Genomic DNA, 12712 nt, shown 5'->3' with positions numbered 1-12712 from the left:
AGTCCTTACAAGGAGTTCTAGTATCACCTGTGTCTCTTCCTTTCCACCCTGTCACGTTCCCTGCCAACAGAATGATTTGTTCAAGAGACATTTTAAAGCACTAGCTGTATCAGATAGTGTGCTAGATATTACTAATAGAAACAAAACAATGACAATAATAAAACAAAGGGTAATATTCTCGACAACAAAAAAATATAAAAAGGGTAATATTTACTGACCGCTTACTATACGCCAGGCACTGTTATGTTTTTTACATGAATTAACTCACTTGTATGAACATATGGGGCAGGTATTACATTCACCCCCATTTAAGAGATGAGGAGAACAAGGCACAGAGTTAAGTAACTTGCCCAAGGCTACCCACTAGGAGGTGCCTGGGCCAGGCGGACACACTCAGGCAGGGTCACTAGCCATACTGCCTACGGGAGCGGGTATGCACAGATCCTTGAGGGATTTCTTTCTGCTGCAGGACGCAGACAGCTGCGCCACCTAGAATGAAGCACATCTTCCCCAGGTCCCCGCACCATGTTGGCTTTCCCCTCCCCTCACTGGCTGCTCCTCTCATGGCTCCGTCTCGCTTGCTGGCATCTCCTCTTTTCTCTCTACATCCATTCTCTTGTGATCTCACCCAGGCACATGCCTCTAAGTGCCATCTGTATGCCGACAATCCCAAAATTTATCCTTCCACCTAGACCTCTGCCTTGAACTCCTAACTTGTATTTTCAGCTGCCTACTCTAGTTCTCCAATGGGTGTCACAGCCAACTAGAAAAATATCATACAAATGGATACTATTCATAAGACAAAAAAAAAAAACTATAAAATATCTAGGAATTAACATACAAGATCTTTATGGAAAAAAAACTTACATTTTAACCAAGGATACAGATAAGAATAAACAGAGAGATACTCTATATTTCTGTATGGGATGACTTAATATTTTGAAAGTATCAGTTCTCCCCAAATAAACCTATAAATTCAATGAAATCCCAATCAGAATTCCAGTGGATTTTTATGAGAAACTGAGTAAACACTGAGATAGGCAGAATTTTTTAGAAAAAAAGCCTACTGACAGGAAATGCTACGTTTATCTTAAATTTTTCTCACAGATCCAAGTATTATTTCTGGACTCTCTATGACCCATGGAAAGCCTGGTGGCATAGTGGTTAAGTGCTACGGCTGCTAACCAAAGGGTCGGCAGTTCAAATCCGCCAGGCGCTCCTTGGAAACTCCATGGGGCAGTTCTACTCTGTCCTATAGGGTCGCTGTGAGTCGGAAGTGACTCGATGGCACTGGGTGCACTGGGCTATGACCCAGCACAGTATCTTAAGGTTTTAATTACTGTACTTCTGCACTATATTTAAAAATCTGGGAGTTCTAGTCCTTTCTCATCTTTTTCAGATTTTTCTTGGCTAGTTCTGTATGTGAACTCTAGAACTGAACTCTAGAACCAGCTTATCTAGTTAAAATCTTTGTCCATACATGCATTGAGATGCTGTTTAAATTACTGATTAATTTAAGGAGATTCACCTTCTTTATAATATTGAGTCTTCCTATGAGAAAACTACTACGGCTTTTCTTTTTATCCAAGTTTCTACCTGTATCCTCTAGTCTTGTTTAAAGGTTTCTTTATATAGTGCTTTCATATTTTTTATTTCTAAGTACTAGACATTTCACCATTTTTTTCCCCCTCTAATATCACTGGAATTTTTTCTTCCAATATACTGTTCCAATGGTTGTTCATATATAGAAAGGCTGTTGAGTTTTAAATTAATTTTCATACTAATTTTTGTGTGCAGCCACTTTACTCAATTCTCTTTTGTTGCTAATGGTTTTTCGTTTGTTCTCTTGGATCTTCTAGATACATATAGCCTGAAAATAATAACTTTACCTCCTCCTTTCCAAATGTTTTGCTTTGTCCCTTGTCCAACTCTGCTGAGCAGCACCTTCAGGAGAGCGTCAGGTAACAGGGGTGACACTGAATATTCTCATTTCTGACTTTACAGGAACACGTCCAGTGTCACTCCACAAAACCACAACGCTGATTTAGAACGAGATGTATTTTGTCATATTATAGGTTTTTAACCATTCACATTTTATTAAAAATTTAAAATTAGGAATGGCTGTTGAATTTTGTCAAATGGCTTTTTGGTCATGTATACAGCAGATTGTGTGGTTGCTCGTCCTCTGAGCTATTAATGTGGTGAGTTACAGCAACAGATTCCTAACACTGAACCATCCTTCCCTTCTGACATGGAGTCCACCAGATCATGGTATATTTTGTTGTATTGCAGGACCTTATTTTATTTGGTTATTCGTAGGTGGGACTGATTTATAGTTTCTTATTGTATGTATACGTTTTCGGATTTTGGCATCAATATTACGTTCATTCATAAAAAAAGGCGTCTCTTCCTCTTCTACACTATGAAACAGTTTAAATACTGAAAACCCAAAAACCCAACCCAACCCCAGAGGACAGAGTAGAGCTGCTCCACAGGGCTTCCATGGCTGTAAATCTTACAGAACCAGATTGCCTCATCTTTCTTCCACGGAGTAGCTGGAGGGTTCGAACTGCAGACTTTTTGGCTAGCAGCTGAGCGCTTAAACATTGTGCCACCAGGGCTCCTTTTAAATACTGAACATCTGTGTAACTGTTAAATATTGACATTACCTGCTCCCTTAAGTTTTGCAGGGATGATTCACCTGGAAACCACGTTTCTGCTGCATTGTGGGCTGGACAGGAAGCTTTTTAACCTTTTTTCCCTATGGTAACTGGCCTCCTTAAATTTTCTATCAGCTTTAATTTTTGCCAATGAATAATTTATTGAAGATCATCCATTCTGTCCACATATATGAACATTTACAGGCAATGAGAAAAGCAGTGCCGTATTCTTCTCGTAGTAACCACTGTACGTGGGATCACGTCCCTATTCTCTTCTCTTACTATGTTTACTTCTGTGTTCTCTCTTTAAAACATTATGAAATGAAAAAAAATTGGATCGCGTTATAAGAGCATGAATGCTTAATTTCTTGATGAACTGAAATAAAGATTACCTCAAGCATAATTTCTCTAAAATTATGAAATAGTTACTTTTTTATTTATAAGCTGCTGATCAACATCTCTTCATGAAAATACCTTTTTTGATCAATTTCCTGTTGCCGTTTAACATGTTTGTTCTCAAATTCACGAATATTTTCCACGCCAATTTCTTCACAGAAGTGTTGGAAAATATCATCCTCCACCTTTTATTTAAAACAATTGATTTAATAATTAAATTTAAGAAAGTACACAGACAATACTGAAATCTAAATGTCCCCCAACATCTTCCAGGATTAGGCCAAAAACTAGTCCCAACAAGCAATATTGTACCTGAGGGGCCCGTGCTTTCTCTTCCCTTAACTTCATAAACTAGGCCTGTCTACTTTCAATTTTCTTACTCTACAAACTAAACAGGAAAGTGCATAACTGGTCTTATGAAGTGTTCTGGCTTTATTAAGTGCTTAATACAAAATGGGAAGGATTCCACGTAGTCACGCCACAATATAACCGCCAACATAAATTATTCTTTATGTAGAGTAAATACTGCACGGTTTTCAGGCAGCACAAAACCAAGACAAATGGATCTTAGAATTAAGAATGAAAAAGATCTGGAAAAACTAGAATGAACTGAAACCAACAAAATAACATTTCACCTCAATCTTTGTACATCTGTGCACTGAGGTACAATTATAGGATAAGAGAGGCCTGTTTTAACAGCAGGACAGGTTAAAAATGTTAGGATTTTAGCTGAATGTAAATTAAATACGAATGTGATATGATTGTTAAAATAGTTGATGCAGGAGTAGTGAGCTACAATGAACCTAAGTGGAAAATCCACGCACGGAGAGTTATAGTTATGTGCACAGAGGCCCTGGGTACTCCATGCTGGCCAGCCAACATCTGGACATTATGCTCTGTTTTGGGAGTGTCAGACAGAAGAGCACCCAGAGGTGGTTACCAGAGCTGCTCTGACGTCCCAGGTGAACATGAAACGGCTGAGGAAATTAGAGGTACTTAACCTAGAAGAGAGATAATTCAGGAGCAATGTACGTGTGGTTTCAAATCATGTGATGAAAGGCGGAACTGGAAGCAGTGAGTGGTAGTTACCGAGTGATGGTCTGAGAACAACTTTCTACGGGTCAGACACACAGAGCAGTGGACTGCATCACATCACAAAGTTCCTGACACTTTACAGGCAGAGGCTAGACGACCAACTCTTTGTTGCCCCAGAGCCAAGCACTGTGCCTGGACTATAACAGATGTAAAAAGCTCCTGAGTGAACCAGGGCAGTGGGAGAAAGAACGACTAGGCTGTGACTTGTACCACGGTCAAAGGAGGCTGGAGAGCAGGCGAGTAACTGTACTGGTCAGTCTCCTCAGAGGGGCAGCACTGGCTCAGAGACTCAGGGAATTAATTTGACAAACCCATAAAACTCAGTTTACGTGTTGTTTCCAATAAGGGCACTGTTAGCTATCAACCTGTGCTTTGCACATATCAAAAAGCTACTAAAACTGGTCTAGAACTATATATGCCATTCCCAATGAATATACCATTCATGACCTTATCTATTTTCTCCTGAAATTCTTCAATTCTTTGTTGTCGTTCTTTGATTCCTTCCCTCAGCATAGCACATTGAGACTCAATATTTAGTAGTTCACTTTGTAGCTGAGACTGTTCCTAATTAGAAAAAAGAAAATTTCTTTTTAACATGGCTATTTTAGCTTTATACAGTGAAGTAAAAAGCATGGCAGGTATCTTTTAGAACAAAAGGGGAATCTGGTGGGGTAAGATGGAACTCAGGTACAGCTGGGTAACAAGATTAACCACCGTAAAAATAAAATAACTAAAGTAACATGGGGTACAGTGACTAAAAATTATACGGTGCTATATAAAAAAAAAAAAAAAATTTTTTTTTTTTTTTTATATAAACGTAATTCCTGAAAGTGTACGCTCTGGCTCTAAATTCTGTGACTTCGTATCTGCCCGTATTACCCTGTAAAAAGCAGCAAGGTGCTTCTTTTTAATCATCTCTAGTTCACTTTGTGAATATTTGAGTCGTGTATGAGTTCCTTGTGCTAGGGTCTGTATTTGTTTCAAATCCGTCTCCTTGCGAAGTGTCTTCATTAAGCCCTAAAAAAAGAAGAAAAATAGAATATTTTGCAAGAGAAAAACACTTCCCCTTCTCAAAGTGCTTTCCTATGTAGTAATTCACTGATTTTTCATACAACCACGCCTTCCCCTTCTCCTCAAAAGAGATGGGCAATTAAAGTAATTAGCCACCTGGAGTAACCCAAGTGCCACACAGCATCCTCAAACAACTAACACACTTCCTGTCAGGAGAGTTCAGGGAAAAATGACGAATGGAACGGGTAGCTGTTTCACCCAGTGCACACTGACCGCGTCCGTGAGTGGGACTGTGGGATACACATTGCCTGGCTTTTCAGTGCAGTTCTGGGTCTTTCCGCTCTCCTCCCCAACCCTTGCTCCCTTCACTCACCCTATTACTCGTCAGAGTTAACTCCCTATATGTGTTCTGTATTTTCCCTCTAAGTCCTCATAATGATACACGAATATGTACGTGTATACATGTTCACCTACATACGTCGGTCTTTCCAGTCATTTTGCAAAGTTAGAATCATGCTGAACACTTTCCTGCAGCTTCTTTTCTCATTCATTCACTCACAGAAGTCCCCCCAGTTAACTAACAAAGCTCTAAATTCATTCTTTTAATGGCTGCATATCACTTCAGAGTGTGAACGCACACAGATCATTCGGATATTCTCTTAACGATGGGCATTCGCTTTGTTTCCAGGTTTTTTGCTACCACAAACAATGCTGCAACAAACTTGTACGCATACTCTCAAGTATCAGCATTTTTATTTCCATTCCGGAGACTCCCCAGTGTGAGACTGCTGGATCAAAGGAGTTCATGTTTTTATTTTAATATTGGGTACCAGACTGCTTTCCCAAAAGACTGTGACGATCACGTTTCCACAAGCAATGTATGAGTATCCTTCTCCTTCCACTCTCACCAGCAATACACATTGTGTGTCCGTATGTGTACAGATATATCTCTACACATACATACACACATATATATGCTTTTATTTTCCAAGTCTTGACAAGTAAAAATAATCTTATTAATTTAATTTTTACTCCCAAGTACTAGAGGATTTGAGCATTTTTTCAAGTTTACCAGCCACATGGATTTCTTCTTCCTGAACTCCCTGATCTTATCCTGTAGTTCTCTGCATGTCAGATTTTCTTAAAATTATTTTAACTTTTTTTCTTCCTGATCATGTATATTTTTGATTCTACTATTTCTTCCCTTCATTACAGATGCAAAGAGTTTGTCTATTTTATTAGTTTTTCAATAGAAACCAGCATTTAGATTTGTCCCTTTTCTATTTTTAGTTTTCCCATTAATTATTTTCAGCTTAAAAATAATCCCCTTTTATAGTTTCATTGTTGTATATTTTGTGACTGTTCTCCTAATTTCCTAAGGTGAGTAATAAGTTCCCTTACGTCCTCTCCTTCTTCCTTAATAATGAAGGTGTCGTTGCTGAGTCCCAAAAGCACTGGTAGGAAGCATGTTCCTACTCACCATTTTGAGATGTTTTATCATTTGCCTTTTGACTACCCTTTGATCCAAAAGCTATCAACGAGCACATTTCCTAGTCTCTACGTAGACAAAAAGTTTTTGGTCACTATTTTTAATTTTATTGTAGTCAGGAAACATGACCTATAAAAATCTCTACTTTTAAAAAGCAGATGATGTTTTCCTGTGACCAAGTATGTGATCAGTTTTTATAAATGTTCTGTGGATATATAAAACAAAAGCTCACATTTATTTAGCATTTGCCACTGTTCTATTCAATTTACATTTAACCTACTTAGTCCTCTCAACAATGCTATTAAATAAGTGCCATAATTATTACCATTTTACGGATGATGAAACGAATTTGCTGCAAAAGACCTCTTTAAAGTGTTGAAAAGCAAAGATGTCACTTTGAGGACTAAGGCCTGACCCAAGCCATGGTATTTTTCAATCACCTCGTATGCATATGAAAGCTGGACAATGAAGAAGGAAGACTGAAGAATTGATGTCTTTGAATTATGGCGTTGGGGAAGAATACCGGATATATATACCATGGATTGCCAGAAGAATAAATTCTGTTTTGGAAGAAGTACAGTCAGAATGTTCCTTAGAAGCGAGGATGGCAAGACTTTGTGTTATGTATTTTGGACATGTTATCAGGAGGGACCAGTCCCCGGAGAAGGACATCATGCTTGGTAAAGTAGACGGTCAGCGAAAAAGAGGAAGACCCTCAATGTGATGGATTGATGGTGGCTTCAACAAAGGGCTCAAACATACCTTTAGTTCTTGGATTAGCTGGGTTCTTCTGTCTTTTAAACTCTTTAACTCTTTCTCATCCCAGTATCTAGCCTTGTATTTCAAATCACTTGACCCTCCGGAGATCACCCCAGATTTTAGAAATAATGTTCCATCAAGAGCTACTGTCTGTAAAATGAAAAAATACTTTACTTTGTAGAAATGTACATAAAGAAGGCACAAGAATAAGGACACAATGTAGTAATTTTTACAGCTGAGATTTTGTAGCTGAGAAAAACCACTCACTAAACTTTGTTAATAAAATACCTAGCTATGGAGGGACAGCAGCCAACCAACCAGCCACGAAGACACGAAGACAAAATTCAGAAATGATGGTGTGAAATCGGCCAGTCATACCTAGGGTGAAGAAAGAAGAAGAGACCTGAAAGATATTTAGGATGTGCGGTCACAACAGGCTGGAGACTGCCCGGGTGTGGAGCGCTAGGAGGGAATCCTGGGGAAAACAGGGTTTCATTTGGCTGGAATGGTGGCACCAAGAACTGAGGCAAAGAATACAGGACAGAGATCAAGACTTAGAAAAAAGAACATGAAATTAAGCTTAGACATGCTGATTTTGCAGTGCCTGTGGGCTAAGACTTTACTTATTTAATCATAATTTATACTTAATTTCTTAAGGAATTTCAATAAGGTTGTAATATGTATTACAAGGTAACTACAAATAATAATTAAAACAGAGATAAGAAATCCCACTAAATGAAAAAATAGAGTATAATTAATAATTTAGAGTATAATTATGAGAAAACAGTGAATTAAATTAAATGAATAGGAAAAAGATAAATTATTTAATATATGATGTTGGGACAAATAAGTGACCATTTAGAAAAAAAGGTAATACCTACATGTAACAAAATACATCAAAATAAATTCCAAACAGATTAAAATAAAAATAGTAAAACCATTAACAAAAGTGAGGAAAATTTAAGTGAACAAATATTTGATCTCACAGTAAAGACCCAATTATACGTATAAAAACAATACCTACAAAGGTTAAGAGTGATATAGTTGATTATAAAATATAAAGATACCATAAAATGAGCAAAAGTCAAATGGGAAAAACTGTAGTAACCCATATAATTGACCCACTTTATACATAAGAGGGAAAAAAAAAATAAAAAACATAAGTGGGAGCACGTAATAAATCAATAAGAAAAAGTCAAACACTCTAAAAGAAAGGCAGTTGAAGAACACAAACATAACTTAGGTATTTAAAAGGTCAATGACTATACGATACGGTGTCTAATGTCATATTAATCGATGAAACAGAACTAAAAGCAGCCCACGCTCCCAACCACTACGTTACGCATCCTCTTCGGTTCTAAAAATGTAGTGGCAACAACATGCAGGATTATGGGTCTTCAGTCTTTTCTACAGTTTCTAGGTGGCTGAAAACTATTTCTTCTAAAAGTAAATGCAGTCTCAAACATGAATAACCTATTTGCATTTGATTTACAGTCAAATTCCTTTTCTAAGAAGGATGATAATTTTTTTCTCAGCCTGCAATTTCCTTATCTCACAGCTTACTTACTTGCTTAGTACAACACTCTCATGCCTACCTTGGGGGAAATACATTGTTAAAAAATACTATGGAGGGCACAATTAAGATTTCATATAAAATAAAAATAAGGACTTGGGAAAATTTTAAATAGCATCAAATGAAAGTTCCAGAGGGCATGGGCCTGCCAAAAACTATGAATTCCTTAGCATTAAAAATTTGCTCTTTTAGATAACCAATCCTCCCCCTGAACCAACTTCAGTTATTTTAAGAAATATTTTTTCAGTGTCGTAAGCTGGTGAGCTGGATTCTCCCATTATTTTTTGTGTTATACAAATTACAGGTATTTTTAAGTTGCCTTTCACTGTTAGAAAAATAATATACTTTAAATCTTTTATTTTTGAATGGTAATATAGTCACATGGTCCAAAACTCAAAAGGTACAAAAGAATGGAGTGACAAGTTTCCTGGCATCCTGTCCTCAACTACCCAGTTACCCTTCCGGAGATGAATGATGCTATCAATTTATGGTGTAATCTTCCAGAAATATTTTTGTATATACAAGCAAATACATACATCCATCTCCTCTTTCCCCATTTTTGACACAAATGCCAACAGACTATATACTAGTTTACATATTGCTTTTTTTAAAAAACTGAGTTTATCTTGGTTTTGTCCTATATTTGTACATAAAGAGCTTCATCCTATTTTAAATTTGCATAGTATTCCATTCTATGCATGCAGTATGATTTCTTTTAACCCTACACGTCCATCATCTGTTGTACTGTGGGGGCTTGCATGTGGCTGTGATGCCAGAAGCTATGCCGCTGCTATTTCAAATAGGAGCAGGGTCACCCATGGGGGACAGGTTCCAGCTGAGCTTCCAGACTAAGGCAGACCAGGAAGAAGGACCTGGCGGTTTACTTCTGAAGAGAGTTAGCCAGGGAAAGCCTTATGAATAGCAGCAGCACACTGTCTGGTATGCAGCCAGAGAATGAGCCCCCAGGCTGGAAGGCACTCGAAAGACTGAGGAAGAGCCGCCTCCTCCTCAAAGTCGAGTGGACCTTCATGACATGGATGGAGTCAAGCTTTCGGGACTTTCATTTGCTTGTGCAGCATGACCCAAAATGAGAAGAAACAGATGCAAACATCCATTAATAATTGGAATGTGGAACGTACGAAGTATGAATCTAGGAAAATTGGAAGTCGTCAAAAACAATATGCCGAATAAAGATCGATATTCCAGGCATTAGTGAGCTGAGAAGGACTGGTACTGGCCATTCCGAATCCAACAATCATATGCTATACTATGCTGGGAATGACAAACTAAAGAGGAATGGCGTCACAGTCACTGTCAAAAAGATCGTTTCAAGATCTATCCTGAAGTACCATGCTGTCGGTGATAGGATTATATCCATAAGACAACAAGGAAGATCAGTTAATATAACTATTATTCAGATTTATGTACCAATCACTAATGCCAAAGATGAGGAAATTGAAGATTTTTACCAACTTCTACAGTCTGAAATTAATCAAACATGCAGTCAAGGTGCACTGATAATTACTGGTGATTGGAATAGCAAGTTGGAAACAAAGAAAGATGGGTAGTTGGAAAACATGGCCTTGGTGATATGAATGACACTGGAGATCACATGGTAGAGTTTTGCAAGACCAACAACTTCTTCATTTCAAATACCTTTTTTTCAAAAACATAAAGGGCAGCTATACACGTGGACCTCACCAGATGGAACACACAGGATTCAAATCGACTACATCTGTAGAAGGAGATGATGGAAAAGCTCAATATCATCAGTCAGAATAAGGCCAGGGGCCAAGGGCGGAACACACCATCAATCGGTCCTATGCAAGTTCAAGCTGAAACTGAAGAAAATTAGAAAAAGTTCACAAGAGCCAAAGAACAACCTTGAGTATATCCCACCTGAACTTAGAGACCTTCTCAAGAACAGATTTGACACGTTGCACAATAATGACGGAAGACCAAACAAGTTGTGGAATGACATCAAGGACATCATGAAGAAGGCAAGAGATTGTTAAAAAGAAAGAAAAGACCAAAATGGATGTCACAAGAGACTCTGAAACTTGCTCTTGAATGTAAAGTAGGTAAAGTGAATGGGAGAAATCATGAAGTAAAAGAGCTGAACAGAAGATTTCAAAGGGTGGCTCAAGAAAACAAAGTAAAATATTATAATGAAATGTGCAAAGACTTGGAGTTAGAAAACCAAAAGGGAAGAACACACTCAGCATTTCTCAACCTGGGAACTGAAGAAAAAATTGAAGCCTCGAGTTGCAATTTTAAAGGGTTCTACAGGCAAAGTATTGAATGACACAGGAAGTGTCAAAGATGGAAGGAATATACAGCATATCACTGTACCAAAAAGAACTGGTGCACGTTCAACCATTTTAGGAGGTAGCGTATGATCAGGAACCGATGGAAGTCCAAGTTGCACTGAAGTCTCTGGTCAAAAACAAGTCTCCAGGAATTGAGATGGAATATCCAATTGAGATGTTTCAACAAACAGATGCAATGCTGAAGTGCTCAATCGTCTGTGCCAAAAAATTTGCAAGACAGCTACCTGGCCAACTTACTGGAAAAGATCCATCTACATGCCTATTCCAAAGAAAGGTAACCAAATGGAATGTGGAAATTGTCGAACAATATCATTAACATCACATGCAAGTAAAATTATGCTGAAGATAATTCAAAAGTGGTTGCAGCAGTACATGGATAAGGAACTGCCAGAAATTCAAGCTGGATCCAGAAGAGGCCAGGAAATAAGGGTATCATTGCTGATGTCAGATGCATCTTGACTGAAAGCAGAGAATACCAGAAAGATTTTCACCTGTGTTTTATTGACTATGCAAAGGCATTCGACTGTGTGGATCATAACAAATTATGGATAACATTACAAAGAATGGGAATTCCAGAACAGTTAATTGTGCTCATGCAGAATCGGTACACAGATCAAGAGGCAGTTGCTTGAACAGAACAAGGCGATACTGCGTGGTTGAAAATTGGCAATGCTGTTCGTTGGGGTTGTATCCTTTCATCGTACTTATTCAATCTGTATGCTGAGCAAATAATCCGAGAAGCTAGACTGTATGAGGAAGAACGTGGCATCAGGATTGGAGGAAGACTCATTAGCAACCCGTGTTACGCAGATGACACAGCCTTGCTTGCTGAAAGTGAAGAGGATCTGAAGTACTTACTGATGAAGATCAAAGACCACAACCTTCAGTATGGATTGCATCTCAACATAAAGAAAACAAAAATTCTCACAACTAGACCAATAAGCAACATCATGCCAAACGGAGAAAACATTGATGTTGTCAAGAACTGCATTTTACTTGGATCCATAATCAACACCCGTGGAAGCAGCAGTTGAGAAATCAAATGACACATTCCACTGGGCAAATCTGCTGCAAAAGACCTCTCTAAAGTGTTAAAACACAAAAATGTCACTTTGAGGACTAAGATGCACCGGACTCGAGCCATATTTTTTTAATTGCCTCATATGCATGCAAAAGCTGGACAATGAATAAGGAAGACCGAAAAAGAACTGACGTCTTTAAAATATGGTGTTGGTGAAGAACACTGAATATACCATGGACTGCCAGAAGAACTAACAAGTCTGTCTTAGGAGAAATACAACCAGTATGTTCCTTAGGAGCAAGGACGGTGAGACTTCGTTTCGCATACTTTGGACATGTTGTCAGGAGGGATCAGTCCCTGGAGAAAGACGTCATGCTT

The 12712-nt window shown here is 38.2% G+C and overlaps 1 protein-coding gene across 1 annotated transcript in view; it reads right to left on the bottom strand.

Moving 5' to 3' along the window:
* SMC1B (structural maintenance of chromosomes 1B) overlaps positions 1 to 12712 on the bottom strand; it is a 69649-nt gene that overhangs the window by 25320 nt on the left and 31617 nt on the right. The window contains exons 12-15 of the mRNA XM_064283384.1: positions 7414 to 7560; positions 5031 to 5168; positions 4599 to 4715; positions 3114 to 3241 (exon numbers count right to left, since the gene is read on the bottom strand). Of these exons, the coding sequence (XP_064139454.1) occupies positions 3114 to 3241; positions 4599 to 4715; positions 5031 to 5168; positions 7414 to 7560 (530 nt within the window). The remainder of the gene's footprint in view (positions 1 to 3113; positions 3242 to 4598; positions 4716 to 5030; positions 5169 to 7413; positions 7561 to 12712) is intronic.

The sequence above is a fragment of the Loxodonta africana genome, chromosome 4 (genome assembly GCF_030014295.1).
Source record: "Loxodonta africana isolate mLoxAfr1 chromosome 4, mLoxAfr1.hap2, whole genome shotgun sequence".
Taxonomy (NCBI): Eukaryota; Metazoa; Chordata; class Mammalia; order Proboscidea; family Elephantidae; genus Loxodonta; species Loxodonta africana.
The sequence above is the reverse complement of the archived record's forward strand: the minus strand, read 5'-3'. Positions and strand labels throughout refer to the sequence as shown.